A 25,233-nucleotide genomic window follows, 5' to 3' on the forward strand; every position below is an offset into this window, starting at 1 on the left:
CTTCACATGACGCGTATACGTTTGCTATCATTGCTTTTGATCCTGACCAGAAGCAAGAAAGACACAGAGGGCAGTGAACCAAATCCCTCCTGGTTCCCTCATTGGAGACCCTCTAAAGTCTTCTCTCCACATCTGCATTCTGCTGAGCGAGGCCTTAGCGTTGTGCCGCATCACCTGAGCAGCCATCCCATGACAGCTGGGATTTCAATCATTCTGCTGAGCTCTTAACCCCATCCCCCCTCCCCCCCGCACCTTTATTCCCAACGCTGCCACCCGCCAATGTCATGCTAATTTCCTCGTCCACACTGATGTGAGCACTCACGTTTTAAAGCTTCCTCATGGACGCCATCATGGGCTGGCAATTAAAGTTACAAAAGACGAAAGACGACCATTTTGCATTCCCCTGAGTAAAAATCCGCTCCATTAAAGGTCGTAAGGCATCATCATGTTTTCCAAAGAGGAAAAACATCTCCTGGGCAGAAGGCAGTGGGAGTTACAGTACAGGTACGCCGCTGCATTTCTACAGGGCCTCCAGAAATAGCTTTGCAGCAACTGAATGGGTAAACTAAAGACTGCGTTTGCTCCTTTCCTTTGGATGGTTACATTTATGGTAAAACCACTTATAGTAGGATCCACGAGGAAATAAAAGGCTCCGTGTCTTCTGTAAGCAGCGATTCATTACTCAGCAGCCAGCAGAAAGCAGGACAGGAGTTTTGTGCCGCAGCGAATTGAGCATAAATTTGATTCGTGAAGAAGTAAAAAAACAAATCCCAGCTTGTGTTGTGTTAACTTTTTGTATGAGTGCAAGCTAACCAACAGAACACCCTGATATGCTAATAGGGAAACCACTAAACCTCAAGGCTGCGCATGGGTGCTTCTGAAAACAAAGCGCGATGCACTTCCCAGGCTCATCGCGAGCTTTTGGAGCTTCTGCACCTTTTCACCAACATGACGTGCCACTTATGATTAATGGCATTACCGGCAGGGCCGAGATAAGAGCTCAATTAGCTGTGTGGGCAAGGACCTTGACTCAATCTCCAATGACTAATCCCACGGCTTTTGTCATGATTAGCACGTGCAGAAGTTTAATCTTGGCTTCTGGGTGCCCGGCTGGCATCGGCCGCAAACTCAACTGATTCATTAGCAGTTTAAAAAAACACACACACACACACACACACCTCTCCTGCGTGTGGCACAACTCTGCGCTGCATGTTGGTGGCTGCACGGATGTCACCGCCTCTCCCAATCCCTGCCGTTCATGTGCATTGGATGTATCAGTGGCAACGCTTAAATCCAGTCTATTATGTGAAATGAATTCATCCACATTGTTAATATTTTAGCAAGAGGGGCCTCTCTTGAGAGTTATCGTCTAAGCCGACTCACTCTGCCGGCGAGACGTCCTGCCTGCATGCTTGAACCGATGCTACTTTCCAACAAACATGGATGCTGCAGCAGCAGCAGCAGTGTTGCCCGGGGAATTTTGCGGAAGCCCATAATCTCTACAGAACTGCGGAGCTGTCAACCGACCGCAGAGTACTACGGCACAAAGAGGTCCCCTAACGAAGCCCTTAATAATTCAGCAGCTTACCGCCGAGAACCGTCAAGGACAATCCTTTCAATCTTACATCTTCAATTCGGTGAGAAAACCTTCACATTATGAGTATTAAATATTTAGCAAATAAAACAAGGCAATATGAGGATGAACCTTTCACAAAGAGTATGCAGAGATCAAGATATAGTGGTGTTCATCGGTGCTGATGAAAAGTGCGAGGGATCTATTCTGGTAGTTCGTTTCTGCGGCAAAAGCCATCTTTCTCATTCTGCACGTTTGTGGCCCTCGTACTCTGCGGGGGGGGGGGACTTAGCGCGCCATCTGTTCCACGATACACAGGAACAAACAACAGACAGACCAGCAGACAGCAGCCGGGCACCGCTCGGCGAAACCAGCAAAGACCTGCGGGAAGCCGGGGAGGCAGATCCACGACCGCAGGGGCAGCTGAATGTGGGACGAGAGCAGTCGGCGGCTGCTGGGATTTGCTAGTGAGGCCTGAGCTGACGCCGCACACCGGGAGACTCTCTCGACGGCGACAGGGGGTCAGGAGAAAAGGGAGATGATGGGTTTCCGGGCAGCAGACGGTCGAAGGAAGAAAGTAAATGTCTTTACAGAGCATAAAAGCGTTGGAAACGGAGAAGGGCGAGTGTGTCGTGAAGAGACAGGTTGCAGAGAGAGAGAGAGGAGATGAAGGAGAGAAAGAGGGAGGGAGGGGGGAGATAGAGGGACGATGCAATCCGTTTTTTAATCCCGAGATGGCAGAAGTCGAGACAACTTGCCTTCAATCAGAAGAGTACACGGTCAAATGAATGTTATTTTTGGATTGCGATTAACGTGGTTGGCGCCAACAGCGGCAAAACCAGCATGGAGAAACGTGTGACTTGTCTCTCACATGCTTACGCTTCTTGTGACGCATTCTGAAGCGTGGAAGGATGTTAGTGGAGGTAGAACTGCCCAAATATGCGGTGGGCCTGTGGGAGAGGCTTAAGCTTGCCCCCTAGTGTTCATTCCAGTCCCTGAAGGAAGCAGAACAACGCACTGCAAACAAAGTAGGATGTCTATTATTACATCCCCAAATCCTACAATCTAAAATAAGGAACACAAACGTCTTCCAAAAGGGTAATACCAGGATTTGAAATGTTTTTAGCTTCCATGATATTTCAGATGAAACAGATGTAATTTTCCTGATTGTAGTGCAGCTTTCTGCCCTTTTAACGCACCATGAATCTTTTTATAAAAGGACAGCTGCATTGGGAATAAGTGAACTTTTCTTTCCTAGTTGGGATTTCAATTTCAATTTGTCTACCCTTGTTATTAATGGAGTGATCCCTGTGAAGCCATCCATGTTAATATGTATGTGTTCTCTGTCTCTTTGTATCTGAAGAAACAGCATCTGTCCTATTCAATTAATTCCTGTATTTTACATTGGTGTGTATGTTCACGACTGAAATATAGATATGTATAGATAGAGACAGAGACAGCTAGACGTGGACATGTTTCTTAGTTTACAAGTACGATGATAAATAATAAAGCGGTTTGGCATCAAAGGCAATGAAAAAAAATGTCTTAGAGTGGAAAAGAACCACAAAATAGTGAGAAGCGGACAGCTTCATAACAAATTGAGCAAAACCCTGCAAATCAACGTCAAAATCAGCAATGGAAATATGCATTATTTGAAAGATGGAAAAGAATTTGATCTATTAACTAGACCTTCATTCTCTCGGCTGAGGAAAACGATTTACATGTTTCGACAAAAGAAACAAGTGATTCAATTCATGGAAAACCTGAGACACACTGAGAAAAGTTTCACTGAACAAAAAACGATTGTTGTACAATCTCAAGGGGAATCGAGGGGAGAGCAGGGACCGCAGTGCTGCTGGTCTGGCATGCAGTTTACTTCCATTCATGTTGCCCAGATCGTATCTGTCTAGGCAGGTGAAAAGGCATCTTTATCGTTCGACATGTTGCCCTTGTACACCAGATATATTCTACAATGTTTTTGTCTCTTCCATCTCTTTGTGATGAGCCAAGCTTTGCTGTTTGACAGCTCGAATCCCTGCAGCCGGTGGTATAAAAGCCAAATCAAAGCAGAGTGACTGTAGCAGCTTAGCCGTCACTGGCTCGACGTGGTTATCAGTGAGCAGTGTCGATATGCCGGATCATGGTCAAATCCCTTGAGCAACACAATGTCAAAAACAGATTTAGGTTATGTTTATTTTCATAAAACAATTGGGGACGATGCCAATCACTATTTGCATTAATAAATCATATTAGATTACCTGCTTTCTTAACCAGAAGTTAAAAACCTTAGATCGCCAGGTCGACCGCGGGAGCTAACGGAGAATTTGGTCGCTGCTAATTAGCGACCCTAGCTAATTATTAGCTTACTAACTCACACATTTAATGTCATTCAAAAGCAACCCTGGCGGGCTCCAACCAGTGCAGGTCATCCGAGTGAGAATGTGCGGAATGGTTGTGGCGCTTCCCTCGCTTCTGACAGATTGGAGGCTTGTTTATTTATATTGATTCGTTTTGCGCACACAGAATGTAACGTTAGCGTTAGCGTTGTTGGTTACCGCTGCTACTCGTTCGTCTGACTACTACTAACTACTACTATTGTTGTACTGGTGTAGGGCCCCTCAATTGTTAGATACTTACTGCACACCCTGTGATTGGTGAATGTCCCACTGTAAGCCCTGAACAACAGGCGCAAAATGTGGCACTTATTTTGCAAAAATACTTTTCCGATTACTTTTCTGTTCAAATTGAATTACTCATTAATCGTTTTGGTTCTAGACCAATCCGCACAGCAAGAGCCGATTCTTTATTCAGTGGCTATTTTTTATACGCAATTAGTAACACATAGTGGTGTAGTGTTGTTGCTGTGTCAGACTGTGGTATTTTTGGTACCGAGCTCTGCAGTGTGCGAATCGTAACACTAGGAAGCCCGAGTGTCTTCGACGCCAGTCGAAACCTTTGCTTGTTGAGGGCCAATTCTTGTTTGGGGCAGGAAACGCCTACATGCCTGTGTGACAATGAGCTGCTTATTTTTGCTAAGAAATCTACTTTAGAGAGTATTCTGGAAAAGCAAACTAATTTACACATCACTCTTACAGTTATTATGATTTGAAAGGGAATATTAAAACATTGCTGACAATCCCTTGATACTACACACCTACTATCTAAGCATTTGTGCTTCCCGTAGTGGAACAAATTGGTTGCCTTAATCACGACTCTTACACAGTGCAAGAGAGACATTGGACACTGGTAGAAAAGCACATGTTTTTATCCAAGGAGACCATATCCTCTCATTTTCCCCACTATATACCTTTTTTTTCACTTGAGAGCTTGTTCCCTTGCTAGAAATGATCGTTCGACACAGAAATGGACATGAAGGTTATGATCTAACGTCTCCACACACAATCAGCCTGACCAAAGGATCCTACGTGGACAAGATAAGGCCTTTATAACTCAAATAGCTTATTACACGGGGCCATGCAATCTCCTCTTCGAATGCTGCCCTCTGATACAGCCGGCAGAGCTTAGCAGTAAAAAATGCAAAACCATTACCTTATTGCAAGGAGAGGGGATATTTATTTTTTCCCTCCCTAAACAGAAAATCATAGCCCAAAGCAGGGATGAGCTGACAGGAGCTGGAAATCGGCTTGCATGTCCTTTTAAATGTACCGTTGGGCCTCTTTCTGTTGTCTGACATTTGTGTGCATCCGCAACAGGGTTCATTTCTATGAGAACTTTGCAAGATTGATGTTTGTGCAAGCTGACCAGATAGACATCATTGGCCTCGGCGTGGAGACAGTAGTCATGGTGAAAAAGAGTCTCTCGATCAACAGCAGACATCAATGTCATTGCCTTTATTAAAAGTGCATTATTAAGACTAATATCCCACACGGAGAGCTAATCTGATGGGACGTTGCACTTGAATGGACATTTTGAAGCTCAGGGCTGAGGTCACCATTTGGAAACTACTCCTTAACAGAGACTATACTTTATTTGTGATCGGTGAGACCGGACGCACACTTCAAAACGCAGTCGATAAAGTCTCGTCTCGTCGGGAGAGCGAGACAGCAGCAGAGAGGAGACCACATCAATCACGTGGGCTCATCACGACGGCCGGCTGGGGCTCGGGTAGAATGGGGAGCGTGGACGGTTGGCTCCTAAAATAGGCGGCGAGGAAGCAGAGTGGATACCTCCTCCATCTCTCTTGTTTGGAGAGGGGTCAAGAGGTCATTATAGCCTCAAGGACTTTTGCACTTTGCGCGTCCCGAAAATGAGCGGAGGGCCTTTTATTCGGAGGATATCAAATGGCACAACGCCGTATGGAAAGGAGGAGGACGAGGACGAGGCCCCCCCCCGCGTTGGCTTCCCTAAACTGCCTCCCAGAGGCGACGTCAGAGCGGGTGAGTCACAGGCGCAGCAGCTGTTGTGTTTCGCCACCTGTTGACCACGGTTGTCTTCTGAACACGCGTCTCGGAGCTACTGAGGAGTGGGCTGCTTTCGTTTTGCTGTGGAGTCCTGGAACTTGTTTCGGGGCGTTTGTTTTGGTGGTGTGAATGTGCTCACACGGAGCTCTCTGACCTACTTTCTGATTTAAAAGTGCATTTTGACATTTTCTGTCTAACGTTGAACTCAGGAGTTAAAGGTTGCAATTTTTGTCCAAGCTCAAGTCGAGTCAAATGCTCACAGTGACAGAAGTCTGCTCACAACTTCTCCTTCAAAAAGGTCCATCCCGCTGTGGTGTGCCGCATTTCTTTCTGGCTTCCAACCAAGAAGTGTGGATTTCGAGTTGATTAAAAATGTATTGTAGGGAATAAAATCTGGAATTTAATCAACGTTAACTTTTTTCTGACTCTAAAGTGTATTAAAGTGTTCTTTGGTTGTGAAGGAAGCGCTGCAATGTCCAAAACTCAAATGATGATAATGTGTTTGTTGTCTTCAGTGTCGCCCGTCTGACCCATTTCCCTTTTAAAGCTTGGTTTATTTCAGTATTCTAATGTAGAAAAACGTGATGATAAATGACTCTCAAAGTCGAAGCAGGAAGTCGTAAACTGTGTTGGACATTTGGCGTCACGCAGCAACATTCCTCAAACGTGTGTTTCCTTGCATCAAAATAACAATTTGTGGACTGTGAAAATGAAATGTTGTATTTGTTATCGTGGTGAGACGGCTCTCAGCCACTTGGAATATCTGCACTGCCGAAAAAACACGAGGATTAAGTGTGAAAACATTGGTGGACTTATTTGTGACAGTGAAATTACGTTGGGTAAAAAAACATATGAATATGTAGGCTTACTATGACACACGACAGTAACAGCACTAAATGACTTCTCCCTGCTCTCTTTTCATCTCGAAAGTCCTAAATAGCACATCTTGTATCAATAAATCTTTCCAGGAGAGTTTCCGTTTAATCTTCTTGGCAGATTATCTAATGATCTAACTGCTCGTGTGTCGTGCCACATCTGGCTTCTGTGTCCTATTCGCTATCTAGCGCTTATGTTACAATGCGACTTTGAAAACGACCCCCAACATCTCCCCGTCTGCTGCGTGAACCCCGGAATCCGTCACACCTTCTCATCCCCCTCCTCTCAAACAGGTAACCGATTTCAGCATCGGGTATTCACCGCGGTCCAGCGTGCAGCTGATGACACACACACACACGTTCTGCAGAACCAGCCACTTATCTCCGCATCGCCATCATTTCTGAGTCAATTAGCCCGGTGAATATGCTGTGTCAGTTATTACCTGCAATTCACCATAGGTCAATGGCTTCCACGCGGCGCAGACACCTCCATCAGGTTGACACCCCGAGGTGAAGGCAGATGGGGTGATGATCAGGGTGAAAGATTGACGGCACGGGACGGAAGCGGCCTCAGCTTGGCGATTCGCGGGTGCTTGGGTGGGGGGACGGCATACGGAAGCGGGGATAATGTGTAGGCGGTGTCTTAAGATGGATATAGTGGGTTTTTAAAGTTGAGGGAAAGACCCCCCTCCCCCCCCCCCCCTCTCCACCCACCACCTGCGCCATGCAAAGCAGCGTACGAGAGACAAGAATCCAGAGGACGGCATTAGCATTCATGCGTTCCTCTCACCTTCTCCCAGAATCCTCCCCGGCGCTGTGATATGCCGTGCCTTCACCAGCCCTGCCACATCACCTTCCAAGATCCTTTATTCCCCCCCGTTTTATCTTAAACACGCTACGTCGGTGACAGCGGCATCGCATGGGGAAAGAGCAGCTGAGATGTTCTTTGGAGAAGCTCAAAAAGCAGACGTGACACTCGATTTTGAACGCTGCCAGAAGGAGGAGGCACGTATATACTTGCAGAGGGGACGCGGTTAAAATTGACTAGAAGTTTTGTATAAACAAACTTTCAAGAAAGGCAAGGCCCTTGAAATAAATATATATAAAAACATATATACATGGAGCTGGAGAGAGAGAGAGAGGGTTTGTCCTGTGTGAGGATTTCATTCAAACCCCCTATTCCTTATTCACAACTACTTGCTCTAGCTCTGTAATTTCCACACCACATTTGGGACGCCAGCGTTGCCTCATCATCAGAAGCTCCTTTTTTTTTTTTTTTTAAACAAACTGAGAGGGGCACAGCTGCAGGTCTGGAGATTTAGTTGCCGACATAGAAAACAGCCACTAAAGCGGTTGCTTGGCGGGAAATTCGTTACGTGCTCTCGCGTATTCACTTTTATTAGATCTCCCGCCCCGATGCAGAGGAATTTCTCGAAAACAAGTGTGAAGAGGAGAACATGGGTAGACTGTTAGCTGAATGTTAATGAACAGTTCTGTGTGCAACTTGATTTCAAAATATCTTTGCCTCTCAAATCAGCCCAGATGTGCAGGAGTCTGCTGGCATTCAATAATTAGGTGTTTTTGAACATCAGCAGACATAATTCGGTCGGGGATATCGGGAAGTGGTGCAGTGCGTGAGAGGGTTGTTCTCTTTCCTACCGGATCCATGTTTTCCACCCGCGTGCCGCCTTCTTTTTTTTAACGTTCATTCACGTCTGATATTCTCAGGTTCATTTCAGTTGCCGTGCATTTTTAATTTGGACTGGCATCCTTGAAACTAAAGGAAGATAAAAGGGAAACCGGCGCTATGTTAATTTCTCTTTGAAGATGGCGTCAATCTGGCAACAGAATGCCTGGCCCTTATTTTCCCTTCCCTCTCCCCTCTTCCTGTATTCAGCACAGTGGACGAGAGATAACTGCAGACTCAGCTTAGCATCAGCTTACCTCAGGTGGGGGAACTCTCAAAGCCCTCTGCTTTCATCTCGCTCCTTGTGGCAGATCAGGCTTTGTTTTGTCTTCTTTAATCTACATCTGGACACTGAATATTTGCCTGCGTAATCTTCGGCTGTTTCCACATCCTTCCCTGCAGCGAGACTAGACTGCGGCCACTCTGGCACCGATTCAAAAGGGAGCAGACTTTGGGTGGAGGGAGTATCGGCACCTTCAGTAACGGGCATCAGAGCCAGAATGAAAAGTGAAGGTATTATATGCTCGATGACTCCCGGCATTGTGGCATGTTTTTTTTTATTTTAAAGATGTGTATCAGAGCAGGTGGCCTTTTGGATTATTTTAGCTGGTGCCCATAGCGTCTGAGCCAATTCTACAGCCGACCTTAGTGTTGTACTGATGGGAACACGTGGAAATAGGTCAGCACTTAAGGACATCCCACGTCTTATGAAACAGCATTTTAGGCTTTCAACATTACACAGCGCCGTAAACCTGAAGAGGCCACAGTCATTTATGTGCCATTTGTGCTCACACACAATCTGTGTTCTGTATGTATTTTTACGTTTTTGACATTAAATAACAATGCTGGTTAAGTAGAAAACTAAAATTGCTGTAGGTTACTCCCAAAACAACTGAAAAGTCTTTCCAACCCCCCCAAAAAATACAAGATGATGCTATTTGATTGAGCCATATTTCCTTGAATTTTTTTGGTTTCAAAATAATGGTATAAAAATGTATTAAAAAAAATTATATTCTTTCCTAACTCATAGCTGTCAAGTAGTGAGAAAAGTGAAGTACAGTACTTGAGTAAGACTTTCCGCCCCTTGGTACATTTTCTGCACGATGTGGAACGTGAACGCATTCGACAAAAACCCTCAGTGCTCACGAGCCGCAGGCAGTTGTGGAATAATGACGGCCTGCACATTAATAACTACTACCTGTGTGCAGGAATACCCATTATGCCAGTCCTTCATGCGTTTAACCTGCGTGATCTTCCATTAGAAATGATGAAGTAGAAACAACTTTAAAAAAAAAACGTAATGTTAATCTGCTGGCAGTGTTATGCAAATCCTGATGATGTAACCTATACTTTTTCTAAGGAGGTGCTCTTGAGAATGGCTCCAAAGCCGTGCAGTGTTTCAGCAAATGCGTGTCTCCAATAGCTGCGCTCTGAGTCGGGTTTTCCATCATGTCCCCCAGCGCCTAATAAAGTGCAGGAATGAGTCCTAAAACATTGAAACGTTATTGCGGTTTAGCTCTCCTGGTACACTTGTCTGGATTTTTTAAATTGGCCTTTTGGTTGGAATGTTGATATATGAAATAAAATATACAATGTTAACATTAGCTTTTTACTTGTTGTGGTTGAAGATACACTTCAAAAATCACACGTGTGGCTATAGAGCTCATTTTGTGGAAAATATTTAAAATCCACGGGGAACCAGTGTGATGGGCCCAAGGGAGGGCCTACAACAATGTTATCTTCACCTTAACCCGCATGAGACTGCATTAATATTCAAGCATCTTACTGTCTTATCTTTTAGATGATTTAAAGACGCAGTGTGAAGGCTGGTAGTTACAAAATCCACTCATCGCTCAACGCTTTCAATGGCAAAACTTAATTTCCTTGCAGTCATTTTAATTTTTTTTGAGCGAGGAGTGCATACATATATATATATATATATATATATATATATATATATATATATATATATGTGCACGTCTCATCATCTTCATCTCTTCGTCTCTTCATCTTGTCACGTCCGAGTCACGCTGCCATACGTTAATACCCAGTTAATTACTCTCATCATGACCTGCCGGTAGAATCAGCCCCGGCCGCCCATGTTTCTGTTATCTGTGTGAAAATGCATTAGCGTGTGGCCCCTTTAACGGCTTTAATTAGTCGTAAACCGAGCTGATTCACGAGTTAAGTGGACGAGGAGTCGATTCCGTAATACAGTCTCACCATGCACAGCTCCGACTACGTCTCATTGACAACGTGCTGCAAGCCTATATGGAGGAGGGGCGGGCCGGTAATAAAGAAGGTATTTCATACTGCAGAGTGGTATCAGGAAGTACTCATTCACTGCTCTCATATGAAAGAAAAAACACAAAACATAATTAGAGTGCTGTCGTATTGACAGAGGAATCCTTTCAAAGCAGCAGTTTCAATGTCGGTTACATTATAATAAGTTTCCACTGGAGTGGAGATGAAACATCAGCCGGGTCCATTTCTCAGTGAAAGGAGAGGGACTTTATTGTGACATATCCCTGTCAAAATAAAGTAAACATATCCTTGCAATGAGTGGAAGGACGAAGAATGTAGAGAGAAATGGAGAGAGAGTTTTACTGAAATAATACCGCCAACACACACACACACACACAGCCTTATTTGGGCTTTAGTTCACACTGTTTGCACAGCCCTGCAGGTTCAGCGAATGTGGCTACTTTGAGGAAGGGAGAGCCATAAAGTTCATGTCGGTAAACCATTTCTCCTTCCGTCCCCCGGTCTGCAATAAGTTCCCAGTCGCCCTCCATTTGCTGAGTACAGCCGCGGCCCGGCCGGTGGCGAGGTGCAGTGCTCTCACGCCGGAGGAAGCTAATGGCTGGTTATGGTTTCTAATGCGTGGTGCTTCAGCTTTTCGAAACAACAGATCTCCATTACATCGTGTGCCGAGAGAATCCATTGACGGGAAATACTGGGATTCACAAGGGACCTCACATATATGTGTATGTATAAATGTATAATACATACGCAGTATACAAAAACAAATCACACACAGAAAGTTAACAATCCACAATCTAATATTCTAATATTCAAGTTAGTCATTATAATGTTCCACAGCGTTTAATTGGGCCTTTTTTGAATTTTAGTTGAATTGTCCTGATCTTTACCAAACACAGCAATGACCTGCAGCGGTCCACAGACCCAACATCCAATCAGCAAGGCTCTCTGACTTGGAGGCGGAGCTGCACCTTGTTTGTCAACCTTCCCTTTAGCCGTTTCTCCAGAGTTGACTGTAGAAGGGAAAGCAACATGCACAACTCAACGCACCTGATATGCACTCCGCCTCCCAAACCTTGTGTGAGTCAGCAAGCAGCAGGGGGCTCTAGCAGCCGGTGTGTGTGTGTGTGTGTGTGTGTGTGTGTGTGTTTCCGTGTGCATGTGGAGCTCATCCTGCCGGAGTGCGTATGAGCTGAGAGGGGCGAGTGGACGGAAGAGGCGTGTTTCTCTGCGGTGCGATGTGCCGCCTGTTCATGCGAAGCCTTTTAAAGGCAGGGTGGGAATCGCTTCACAGTCAGGCACAAAACGCAATATGCTAATGCCCTCCGAGGGAGCGAAAACATAACCTGTCAATTACGCGCGCGGCAAAAAAAACGGCAAAAGATTTATTGAAAACCACCAGAAATTTACACCAGACTAAAAAGCTTAAACATGCAATAGATCAAAACACAAGCCACCGGTTATTTGACTATCTACAAAATCATTTTGGGAAAATGACCCTCTGACTAAATGACATGAAGTTGAATTATATCACATTTAAGGGTGCATGTGTGGAATGATGGAAATCTCACGCTTTGATTTATGCTAATGTAGAGAAAGCTTGATTCGTCAAAACTTCATCCAAACCACGCGGCGGGTTATGTCTGAGCTCAAACATCACCACGCGGCGGGTTATGTCTGAGCTCAAACATCACGGCTGCACCAGCATTCCAGTCGTGGCACAGATTCAACCCCCCCCGAGCGTCTGCTGGCTGAGGAGCCGGTACAGTGGGACCGTCGGCGCTGCTCCTCGCGTTGACATCGGCGGTGTTGGCAGTGCTCGTCTCCCTCACTGGATTAATTGCTGTGATGATGGGCCTTGCTGGGAACGCGGACAAGCATGTGACACGAGCACCATTTCTGATTAGACGCTTGGAAAGCGAGCGGTTTTCCAGTTTTTTTTTTTCCTTCTTTGCTCCTCAGATGAATCTTTCCGTGTTTCTCTCCGATCACCCGATGTCAAAGGGATTTCCTGGCAACATTTTTGCGTCCGCTCTAATGAGCTGAGAGTCGTGACAAAATGCTGCACTGCCTGGATCTTACTGCCTGATGACTTGTTAGCGGAAGAAAGTGTCTAAATTTGCTTTTCCTGAAGACCTTCCTTCAGGACCGGTAAGAAAAATGACAAATAAATCAAGACATCACTGAAAATGACATGATGCCATCAGCGCATTGATGATACACGTTTATGTAACGTAGCCAAACTACTTCCACATTTCACTTCTGGCATTTTTTTTTTCCCCCAACAAGTCGAGGACGGTCGGCAAGAGCTTGTGCACGGACGCCATTGTTACCCTGCGAGTATCAATTCTAATAATAATCGTATCGCGGTACCCTTTTAGTATCGATACACCGCGCGAGGTACTGGGGGGGGCGGGGGTGTGCGGATCGGCTTGATCCTGTGTTGCATAAATGAGCTGATGAATGATAAAATGCGAGATCGGATTTGCATGTTGCGCTGTCGCCAATGTCCGATGCAGCATTTTAGGCCACGGGGCATTTCTGCTCCCCCGAACAACGCTATGAATAATCTGCTTTTCACCAACACAACATAGTGTATACAATAGTTCGTGACCTCAGCGGCGGATGTTGTTCAAGCCTTTGCTGGTATTCTCGTCTGAGGGACTTAAACCCATGGATGACATATGGTGCTAGTCCACTCAAACCTCATCAGGAGAGGAAAATCCATGTCCGCTATCCCTTGCCAGCAACCGGATACACCCTGAATCCCTCTCCATCATCATCCCTCTGTCTTCCCGGCCCTCCCCTCTGCTTTCCCCTGAGCCCGGCAGATTACAGATACCATTATAACGCACGTCCTGGCAGGCTAGTTGCGGTCACATTTAATTTGCCGTGGCCTGATATCTACAAGAGATAATCAGCATTTACACCTGAGAATGAAGACAGGAAGACAGGTGGACAGTGCGTATGTGCGGAGGGAAGGATTGTGCAGCGGGAGAGGAGTGAAGGGAAAAAAGTGCAGAGAATCAGATGGAATATGGATTCGGCACACAATCCGTCGGGACAAAAGGAGAGGAACGGTGAAGCACACTTGTCAGATTTGCATTCTAATGAGAATGACCTACTTTGTGCCCCTGAGATGAGTTTGAGCGATTCAAATGAACACCCCTGAACACAGATGTTACACCTCAGCTTGGAGGGAGTTACCTTCCCTTCGTACTGTATTTGGTTTTAAGAGGGCAGCCTTGTCCCATCACATCCCCAAGAACCACTGTAAAGGTCACGGGGCACCTTTTATAAAACAGGTTCACTGATTGACGTCCCTGACGTTCCTCCCGTGATAGTTGCATGATTATGCATTTCCTGATCAACAAATCCTTTTTACTCCCTCCGCCGAGGACATTGCACATAGAAAGTCATCAGCCAGCAACAGTTGTGGGACTAAAGCTACCAAAGCGGGTATATATGATATATGTTTAGCACCCAGGGCATGAGCTTTCACTTCTATAACAGATCAATTTCCCCTGAGCCCGATGAGTGACGGCCTATTTCCTTTGAAGGGCCCCCCTCACATATATATCTGCTGCGAACTACCCACCAAGCTCACACATTACTGTTGTGAATGTATCGCAATGTGACTGAATGAAAGCCCGATCGGTCATAGAGCTCTGAAGCCTTCTGCCTCAATGCTAAATGGGAGTGTCCGATGGTAAAGCGTAAAACTGTTATTTGTATTTATCCCGCTTTATTGAAACGACTGTCTCCTTCGCCTTGGCTGTAGTCTTGACGATTTCTTTTTTTTGTATTTTCGTATTGTGAAAATCTCCGAACACGTATATTAGAATTTCTCATTCTTTCACGCGTCTTGTAATTGTTTCAGAGGACAATTTGCATGATTTGATTCGATGTGCAACTGTCAACATCTTATAATTAAGTCATCACAGGCCAAATGATCCATTACATTATTAAAACTCTACCATAAATATCTTTCCGCAGACGTTTGTGAAGAAAGGAGGCACAATTTCTTGCTTTTTACTGAACTACAGCTGTTTTTTTCATTGGTGCAGGTTTTATTCGTTTGATTTCAACACGCAAAATTGTTTTTACCAGATACATACAAATTCCCTTTCTATGTACTAGAATAAGTTACAGTATTGACAGTATTGAAAATCCAAATCTAAAATGCAATTAAAAACAAAAACATTATGACAGTAAACAATCACTGTCGACAAAGAAGTACAACAAAAGAGAGATTTGCATACAAGGAACATTTTTAAGGTTTACTCCCATGGTGAAAAACATTATCCCAGTAGGTCTCACACAATATCAAAATGACTATTTATTTTGTTGGCATTTTGCCATAATGTCCCCAGAGACAGTTGTGCCAATTCTACTCACTGGATTCGCCAACTGAGCCGAAGAAATTGAAAAAAAAAGCAGATTTTTATTGTTACCAGATCGCCGTCGAAATTCAGGCCCAATAGTGTGAACGAAGCAATATGCAAACCAACAACTTCAACCGCTGCTGCACGTAGAAGCGGTTGAGCCAGTTGAGTTGCACTGATCCAGATAATGGGCCGACACTGAGTCACACAGCTGGATGGGATCTCAATCTCATTGTCCCACTGCATCCCAATCAAACGTGTCTATCCGACAGAACAAGAGAGCGGCCCCTTCAATTTTCATTAGTGGCTCATTTTTGGGTCAAGTGTTCCTACACAACAGGAAGGAGCTGTAAGAGCTGCAGGGTATTCTCCTCGCGTACCTACGGCTTCTCAACACGGTGCACCAGTTATACAGGAAATGACAACGGCAATTGAAAAGTGTCATTTCAATGCAACTTTTGACATAAGATCACTGAAGGACCAAAAGATTCTAACGTGAAACAGTTAAAAATGAGCAGCTCAACCTTGAATAAAGTTATGACGGACACTTTTAGAATGACTCTTTCCAAACATCCCTGCAATTGATGGTTTGTCAAGCCGGTCTGTCTGAGTCTGCTGCCCTGAGGTGGGAAGTGCGATCTCAAGGTGCTTCTGTCTTTCACCTCATGCTGAATAACTACCCCTTTGAAAGATTATTCAAATATGCAGTGCATTCAGGTATTTCCCCTTTGCATAAAAAAACAAGCATATATGCAACTGACAAGAAATAATGAAAATAGCAACCAACAATCCATACAGTGGAGAAAGTTAAGTAAAGCAATGGAAAAACGCAGCAGGAGATGGAGATCTTCTGAAAGCGGAAGATTTAATTCGAAACTGAAAAATACCCAAATTAATTCTATAAGTGCCAGTCACAAACTTTAAAACTATGTCACCTCTCAGGTTAAATTGTTGTCCTGTTGTACAATCAACAAACCGTATCCTACATCAGTGTTCTGAGATCAACAAGACTACTGGAGGAATGAACACAAACACGTTTTATACGGAGCTCATTCAGACCAACATTTGACAGTCCTACTATTAAAAGCACTTCAGCCCATTTACAGGTTTCAAATCAGAGCGCATGTCCGTGAGATGTGGCTAATTACATCGAAAAGGTCTTCCGGGTTTACCGAAGCCGAGTGTTGATGGACCTGCCCGTCTGCTATCGTCCAGCTCCCTCCTACGAGAGCTGACATTTTAATCCTCACATTGTTTACTGCATACCCAAAGACTTATCATGTGTGTCGGTTGATAAGTTATGCTAACCTTCCGCCTAACACCGCGATCAATTTCCATGTACCCCGTGCCGGCGTCGGAGATCGGGCAGCCACTTTATCTAACTGAGTGGCACTGCATCCTGCGAGAAGAGGAGCGGCGCCCGGCCCGACTTACAGCGCTGACAGCGCCTCCATTCATGTGCCTAATTTAAGAGCGGCTTCTGCTCTGTCTAATTAACAATTTACTAGGCCATCAGTCAGCCTCCCCATTGTGGTATAATCAGCGTCACCGGCGCTCAGGAAGCCCGCCGCGCGACGCCCCCATCTGCAACGGGATTAGGACAACGGCGCGACTCTCGTGGATGCACGGGCAGAAAAGTGGCCCCGGGCGAGGTCAAAGGTCCCCGAACTGAGAGATGTGTGCATGTGCACCGCGTCGGACAAATTAGCCAGCTCTGTTCTCTGCATGCTGGGATAGTTTATTGTTGTTATTGTTGTGTTGAAGGGAGGAATTAACAGAGGCACATTTGCTTCCGAGGCCCTCCGGGGGGCTTTTGTGTTAGCCTGTCGACATGTAGCGCCACTGTGACGCAACTGCACATTGTGTGCAGACTTCACTTCCGTTTCCTCTTAGGGTTGGGCTCACAGCCACACGGGAGCTTTTCATTTGCTCGGTCATGCATGTGCACCTTTACAGGATTATGATTCAGCGTTGTGGTGGGATTTTATAAAAAAGACAGGAATAAATCCTCCATATGGGATCAATCCACCTCGCCATCCTAAAGTTGCATAACGCTAATTCTTCCGGTCCTCCCTCTGAAGACTAGAACCGACACTTGTTATATCTGAAGAGGAGTGTAGGGGTTTTGGGGGCTAGCTTCTGCAGTTTTCGGGTCATTGTCTCTAAATATTGTGACAGTAGAATAATAACCCACAGAGAGGATTACGGACCGCTAATCTGGGGGAATAGTCTATTCCATTTCTTCTGCTTTCTGTATTATTTCGCCCCTTAGCTTCCTCTGTATAAACAAATAGAATTTTACTCGTTTATCCACTTAGTTCCTCTGTCTTGCTGATTAGCGATGAAGGGCTGGGAGGCTGGGACATCCTCGAGCGGATGGATCCAAGGATATCTGAGCCCAGCATGCCTGTGTGTATCATTGGATGTTTGTGTGAGCACTGTACAAACAAATGCAGTGCTACTTGAAGGGCGCGTCCAATTAAAAGAAGCCCCCGAAGGAGCTTGCTCATCCTGAATATAGCAGATCCCCTCTCAGATAGCCTGGTGCAGTTTGTCGCAGTGAGCATGGTATTAATACCACACAGGCAATGTTGATCAAAATATTTACATCTTCATCCTGCAATCGATAAAATGTATGAATACAATGGCTCACAGGATCATGGGTAAGGATTAACATTTATATGGCCATATAATAAACAGAAAATAAATGCCTGAAAAAAACGTTGAAGACCCTTGATTTGGACAACTCAGAATCTCTATTGGTGAGCAGAAGAATTGTAAGGTATCATCTGCTCTTCTTGGAGCTGCTCGGGTCCGTGGGTCAGGTAATGAGGCTTATTAGTCTTCATAGCTAGAAAGGTTCTAGCTCAATAGCACTCTGTTGTCCAAGACTAGTGAAAATGGAATAATTGAGACCGGGGGGAATGCCACGGTCTTCAATTTAAGGCTGAATATTAAAAGCTAAGAAAACGCCAGAAATCTCAGCATCTACCAGAGCATCAAGGAGTCAGTCATATTGATCAAGATGTATTATCATAATTGTGTGCAGAAGTAACACATTCCACAGTTGTGGTAGCAGCACTAGAAAAAAAAATTGCTCTCGCTTTGCGGCACCATCTGTTACGGATGACATTCCGACACGTGATGAAAGACAATTTGAGCTGAAGCCCGTTAGTGCAACAGACGTGGAACGCATGATAACCGCCACGCTTCCCAATATCACGTGCATCCTCCATCTTCCTTTCCTCACACATTCCCACCAATTTATCCAAGTTGGGCTTGTTACGTTCGCAACAACAACAGATGCTGCATCTTGTGGCCTATTTCACTTTAAAGCATTAGTAAGTAGTATTTGGCAATGGCCCACCACAACCAAAGCAAAAGTTTAGCTAAATGAAGACCATTCATTGTGTAAAACCCTTGAAGAGAAAGCTTTCACTTCCACCATAGTAGGTTTTATCCATTAATCTGGGCTTGATTGGCTTTTCTTGGCAGACAGGCGGCAATGGCACGATCTCACAAGCAACAGCTTTCCCTCAAAGCCATTTCATCATGTGCTGACTGGGTGGAAAAAGAGTGTAAATTAAAGTCCCTCTTCACCCTGACACTTTAAACACAACACACCGACAGGCCATATTTTCCAAGCCAAATCAGAAGCCTTGAGGAGGGATACCAATTATAATTGCAGCAGGATACAAAAAAAAGACATAGGTGTGATGCTCAATCACACCAGTTGGATGATGAAAACCTTGCCGGAGGGTTTCTGAGGGACCCAGAGCCATTCGGCGGCGGTGGTGGGGCGTGCATTTAAATTCGCATCACCCTGTGACATATCAAAGAGAATACCCGAGTAGACGTGCCTCTTTTGATTTTAAATGCAAAGTTACACCGTAGGCCCACAATAATCTGCAGCTTTCCCACCATAATCCCGCAGTTTTAGCCCAGCAATGAACGACGTGAGGACCAGGCGGGAGCGTGCACAGCGCGTTGCATAAGCAGGCCCGCGCGCGTCCTGTGCGCTGGGGTGGGGCAGGGTGGAGACGATGAGGGTTTTCCAAGTTGGACGGTGCCTACATGCACTTACGTCTCATCGAGGCGGTGCTTATCACGCATCGCACGCCACGTCAGTGTTGTTATCTCTGCACTGCGTTATTTACACAACACAAGCGCAAGGCAAGCGTGCAGGAACACACGCGCTGGCATGCCAGGTGCTCCCTCCCTCCCCCCGAGCACCGTGCCGCCCCCACCTAACGCGCGCAGCGTGCCACTGCCAAGACACGCGATTCTTAGCCATTTCCGGCGGGAATGGAGGACCATTGTTGACCTCATTAGAATACCGCAGGCTAAAGTGAGCAATTCTCTCTCTCTCTCTCTCTCTTTTTGGCGGCACCCTGGCGGCTGGACGATACCTCCAAAAAGCACCAATTACGCGCCGAGCAGCCGGCGGTGGGAGAGGTTCCGTTGGACCATCTGCGGAGTTCAACGTAACCTCGTTCCCACGGCGCGCAAGACGTGCTGGTCGGATGCCCGCGGTTCAGTTGCAATGCCATGGGCAGCATATTGACCACCACCTACACCGCACACGGAGGGAGAGGGACACGCAGGAAAATATGCTCCGAATTATGACTCAATTAAGAGCCAGAGTCAAGGTCGTTCGGAGCCGCGATAACTGACACTGCTTTTTGGTACCGAAAATAAAAGTGCTGCTGTGTAGATCGGAGGTGTTTATCAGTCATCTACCAGCTCGACCAAACCCCGGAGGAGCCAGCAGAGCAAAGTCCAATTAGGACATCTGATGTATCTTTGGCTGTCTCTGTTCCCCACGGACCAGTGACACTGCTGTTAATTTAATCATTGCGCAGTGAGAATCCTCTTTTATGCCAGAAACTTTCCAAAGACGTATTATTATTTTGTGATGCGTACTCACCGTCAGTAATAACGGTCTTCATGATTTAGTTGTGGGTGGAATCCAGACGGTGTAAATCCAAGTCCGACGGATCCCAGCGTGCGCGGAGACGCGGATATCCGCTGTTTTATTGCAATCTGTGGGCAACTGCGAATCCAGCGGACGGCGGGAGACGGACCGCCTCTGCGCCCTTCAAACTTTAGCCGTAGGTCTTCCCGAGTGGGGAGCCAAGTCTCCGGCTGCACCCGAGCTCAGTCATTTGGACGAGGGATTCAAGAAAAGATTGTCAGCAAATAAACATCCAACATTAGGATCAGTAGACTCTCGACGCACCACTCGATACCCAGCCACCCACAACCCCACACCCCCCCACACCCTCCCTCCACCCCAAAAGAAAATTGCAGGACGCGCAGACAGAGCCTCAAAGTGTTAAGTGGAGAATCAATGGCAGAGGCGAAAAATTAGTATTGGATCCATGTTTTGAAAGCGCAGCACATATCCGATCACCTGTCTGTGTATTTCCCAACGAACACGGAGAAAAGAGTTGCGGATGCGCACGGAGGGCGGCCGCACTGCTGAGCGTCAGTGCGCGTTTACCACGGGGAAGTGCTACGGGGAGGGCGGGGCAGGGAGGTGCGCTTGGTGGGAGAGGAAGAGGGAGAGAGAGAGAGAGAGGAACGTTTTATTCACCCTGCAAAAGAGATGTGTATATTACATGTATATTCTTTTTTTTTTTTTTTTTTACATTTTGGGGGTAATTGTTTTTGTGTGGGGGAAGACGCGGGAGATTTTGCGCGTGTTTTGGACTCGGCTGTGTTTTCTGCCTGGCTTCATTAAAAAGCCAACACACATAAAATGTGGTGAAAACATACGGGAGTCTACATAAGTGATGGACTTTAACGATCAAGAGTAAATCTCAGACTTAATCACTTATTCAGACGGACATTTCTTGCAGCGCAGGGCTCCTTCTCTGATGAATGTTTGATGCGCCGGGGTTGGAGGTGGTGATGGTGGTGGGTGGAGGAAGGTCACGTGAGGGGAATCTATTTGGATCGGACACGGCCAGGCACGAACATGCATACGAGAAAAGCTCCCAGAAGACCGGAGAGCCTGGCTGCTGGTTGGACCGGCGCTCCCTCCCGGTGGGACACGCGCTCCCTCCCGGGGACACGACTGGACAATTTGGCTGCCTGATGTCGTAGGCGGAGTTGTTTTCAGTTCCGCTTACAGAAGAGACAGCAAAACACTTCAGATCCTAAACCTACCTGAGCCCAAAAATCATCTTTTTTTTTAATGACATGAATAGTTTTTTCATTGCAACCTTCTAAATTGATAACGTTTGGTCATTTGAAATGTTTTCTGTATAGTAATACTATTATTGTCCAACACAGGCAGACATTCCTCTCTGCATTTATGTGGAAAGTCTACGCGCCGCATTGCAATCCGACGTCAAACCTTCCGTTTTCCCTTCATTTTGATATGAAATCGGCGGCTTTTGTAAAGTAATTTGACTATTGCGCGATTGAGAAGAGCCGAAGAGCTGTTCGCCGTCTCTCTTATCAACTCGGCAGTATGCACGGTGTGCTTGATGCCCGGGAGGAACGGATCCACAGCAGCGTAGCCTGCTGATCCATCTGTAGGCACCACGCGCCCCCTGCCGGCCTCACGGAGCACATCTTCAGCACCATGGACAGAGACAGCTCACGTCCGGAAGGTGATTCCCTGCTCACCGACAGCAAGGCATCTAAACCAGTCAATGTGCACCGGAGAACGTTTGCCACATTTACCATGAGGAAACCTGGGATATTTCCACTTCTGTCACATATATGGGAAGGTCTCCCAATTGCAATCTTGCACACTTGGAGTAGCATCTTCTCAATGATTATCTTCGGGAGCAGGTGAATTGAAAACCACAGGTGGACGGTGTAGTCCGGTGAAATACGGGTATGAGTGGCAAGCTAATCCTGAGCTTACAACTGTCCCGATGTTGAATCATACCACGGGAATATGTCGGTGAACCAGTCACATGGTATTTGCTCACAGCGGAGGCCGCCGGGGCCAGATGGCCGGTAGAGACACGGTCCAAAGCTGCCGCGGCAACCTGCTGCGAAGGAGGTCACCCCGAGAGAATAGGAAACGCTGTCACCTTCCACGGTCATCTCTTTCTGTCCTGCTTCATCCGTGTGGGCCGACACGTGTGTGCGCATAATCCCGTCGTTCATCTGTATGCCCTTTGTTTGTATGCATTGCACCGTTGCAGGGAAAGTGCCTTTTGCTGTGTTGGATTTTCTCAGGCTTTTCTCAAGAGAGAAAAATAAAATAGGAATGCTTTTATCGCCACTAACGTAGGCAACATTCATACATGTTATTTATATTAAGAATATAGTAAATATATTCCTGAATAACCAGGTTATGTAGATGAAATATATTTCTTCTGTGTTAGGAACTGATTGAAACAGAAACGGAGTAGCTATAACAAATATGTATTTATTAAGTCTGTTTTATCATTAACGCCAAATCTGCCCTCTGAAATACATTCCCCGAGTTCCTGAATATATTCCCAATTAGAAAAAACATGAATTTGACTCACTAGTTAAGATGTCTGCCTTGTGCCAGGAAGTGAAAGGTAAACCGTGACTGATTACTGTACCCACCCCAGCTCATTACACAGAAGCGCCACTCACTCCAAAGTCCTCCGCTCATTCCATTAGAGTATTTCACAATCATATGCGGCGGCAAGTGAAAAGGACAAAGGTAAATTGTCACGGGAGCTTTGAGGCCGGGGGCCTTCGCGCGGGCGAGCGGCCGTAAATGAACTGAGGGTGGATCACCGCCGTGCCGGTGCAAAAATGAAGAATGCCGATCTTTAATTCATGTCGGTAATGAAATGAGTCAAAATGCTGAGTCTCAAAGGCAGCGGATCCCAATGCCAAAGCCCGGCCATTCTTTCATCACGGGCTCATCGACGGATCAAAAGGAAAACGGGGGCATGAATGAATTCCTCTGGTTATGGGAAAGTTAGAGCTGTCCCGCCGCTACAAGAGCTACAGTCTGACCAGCGTTAATTACAGACACGGATGAAAGATAAAACCCGAGGCTTTAACTCACTCGGGATGAAAAGGTTGGCCGTACAGGTTACGTGAACACTGAAGGTCATCAATCCAACGCACACTCAACGTCGAGCATAGCTCTGACATTTTGTCAGAGGATTAATCTCTTCCACGGCCCTTTCAAAACGTGTAAATCTTCAAGAGAGATTAAACTAAACATTCTTTGCCGCGTTTTTTCCGCTTCTGGGTTCAACCTGGAACTGGAGGAAGCCGGTACCTCCGTCACTCTTGGCGTATTATTAGTATTTTTGCAACTTTGCCACCAAACCTGCTGCATGGGGTCAGTGGAATGGAACCAACATTGAATGTGAAGGAACTGTAAATAAATATGAAAAAAAGGATAGAAAATGCAAATGCTACTTGGATGGTGAATCTCTGCTGGCTGAGTTTTGAGATTTGTTTGTGGAATATGAGAGAAAAAGCCAGTTCAAAGCTGTGCTGTCATTTTTTATACTAATGGTTGGAGTCATTTTTGTTGTTTTTTTGCACATGATAATTAATTTTTGTGAATTGACCCCATTAAACAAACACACAAACAGGAACGGTTACCGTTTGTGTGGAATATATCCTAAAAAATAGCACTAAAGGTAAGAGGGAAAATACAATTGATTGTCCCTTCAAGGGGAGGTGCATTTGTAGAACGTGGACTCGCCAAACCTAATCCTGCAATTCACAACCAAATGACCTTGGAGTCCTTCGAAGTCCAAACCAGATGTTTACATCTGCACTGCAGATGTAAGGTGTTGTGCGAATCAACTTTACCGCCAGTACTACTACTACTGCCTAAATCTGTCAAAACAAAGTTCTGCAGCTAACAGTGAAAGACTTTGAGAACATTGTTGATTTTGCGATCGTCACGCTGATACGGCATCTTGCAATCGGAGTTGCCCTTGAGGAGCAGAATGCAATCACAACGACAAAAGCCGCTACTCACTGTTCCAACCGTTTCCTATTTTGTTTCATTGCTTCTCCTCACCTTTCCTTTTTTTTCCACCAAACTCGGAGGACAAAGGGTTCAACCTGCCTTTCCAGCTCCTTGCTCGTTAGGCCCGGGAGTCACATATTAATTGCGGGCCGGGTGAAAACCCCGTCGGCCATTAAGATCAGGTGACAGCTCATTTTCCTTGGATGGCCGCGTGAGGCGATGCCAGTGATGGGATGGTTCTGTTTTTCCCCGGTCTGTAACCTCATTAACTTATTGGAATAAAGACAACGCAGAGTTGTTCGCACTAAGCTGTAATTATGCTGATTTACTCACTTTCTGCTCTCACTCACTCTCTTCTCTTCCCATTTCCTATTTTAATTAGATCCTCCTCTACTCAAACATTGACAATGTGGATTTGTGGCTTTTGACTCATGAATCAAGCAACCACTCACCCATCGCTTCTCATATGAATTTGAATGCTGTGTGTGCGTGCGAGAGAGGAGATAGGAGAGGGAAGGTGGAGGCTGAAGAAGCATCCCCGTGCAAACATGCCTTATGTCTTCACTAGTCATATATTACCCGGCCCGACAAGGCTACATTCCACGAGACTGTCAGCGGGTCGGAGAGGACAAGTGTGTGGAAATTTATTCCCCTGCCGCTGCACATGATTGGTGGCCTGACCTTGATCTTCTTTTTCCTTTTCAAGTCAGAGACAAGTGTGAAAAGAAGGGAATAAAGGGTCAGGAGAGAGAGAAAGAGAGTGACGCTTGGATGAATACACGCTTTGTGCATCTGTCTCATGTGGATCGCCGTTGATCCGGTCTTGTTTGCCCGGCGGTAGGGGCACTCACAACCTACGCACGAACAACATGAGGGTTAAAAAACATAAGCCAAAGCCCACTTTGTTTGTCCACTTAAGTCAACTCTGACTGAACTATGGATTTGCGAGGGAAGCCTAAACCCGATGCAAAAATGTTATTTCAAGTGTGCCTGCCTAAAAACCTGTGAAACCTTGCCAGAGAATAACGCCTTCGGGCCCAGAAACATTTAAAAAGATCTTTTGTTTCCACAGACCTCAAACAAACCCTC

The 25,233-nt window shown here is 45.8% G+C and overlaps 1 protein-coding gene across 1 annotated transcript in view; it reads right to left on the minus strand.

The window, feature by feature from the left end:
* The window catches only part of rtn4r (reticulon 4 receptor), a 34,381-nt gene extending 13,668 nt beyond the window's left edge, over nt 1–20,713 (minus strand). Inside the window, exon 1 of the mRNA XM_040196281.2 lies at nt 20,131–20,713. Within this exon, the coding sequence (XP_040052215.1) occupies nt 20,131–20,152 (22 nt within the window). The 5' untranslated portion in view covers nt 20,153–20,713. The remainder of the gene's footprint in view (nt 1–20,130) is intronic.
* Nucleotides 20,714–25,233: the final 4,520 nt, after the last annotated feature.

Source organism: Gasterosteus aculeatus, chromosome 13 (assembly GCF_964276395.1).
Source record: "Gasterosteus aculeatus chromosome 13, fGasAcu3.hap1.1, whole genome shotgun sequence".
Lineage (NCBI taxonomy): Eukaryota > Metazoa > Chordata > Actinopteri > Perciformes > Gasterosteidae > Gasterosteus > Gasterosteus aculeatus.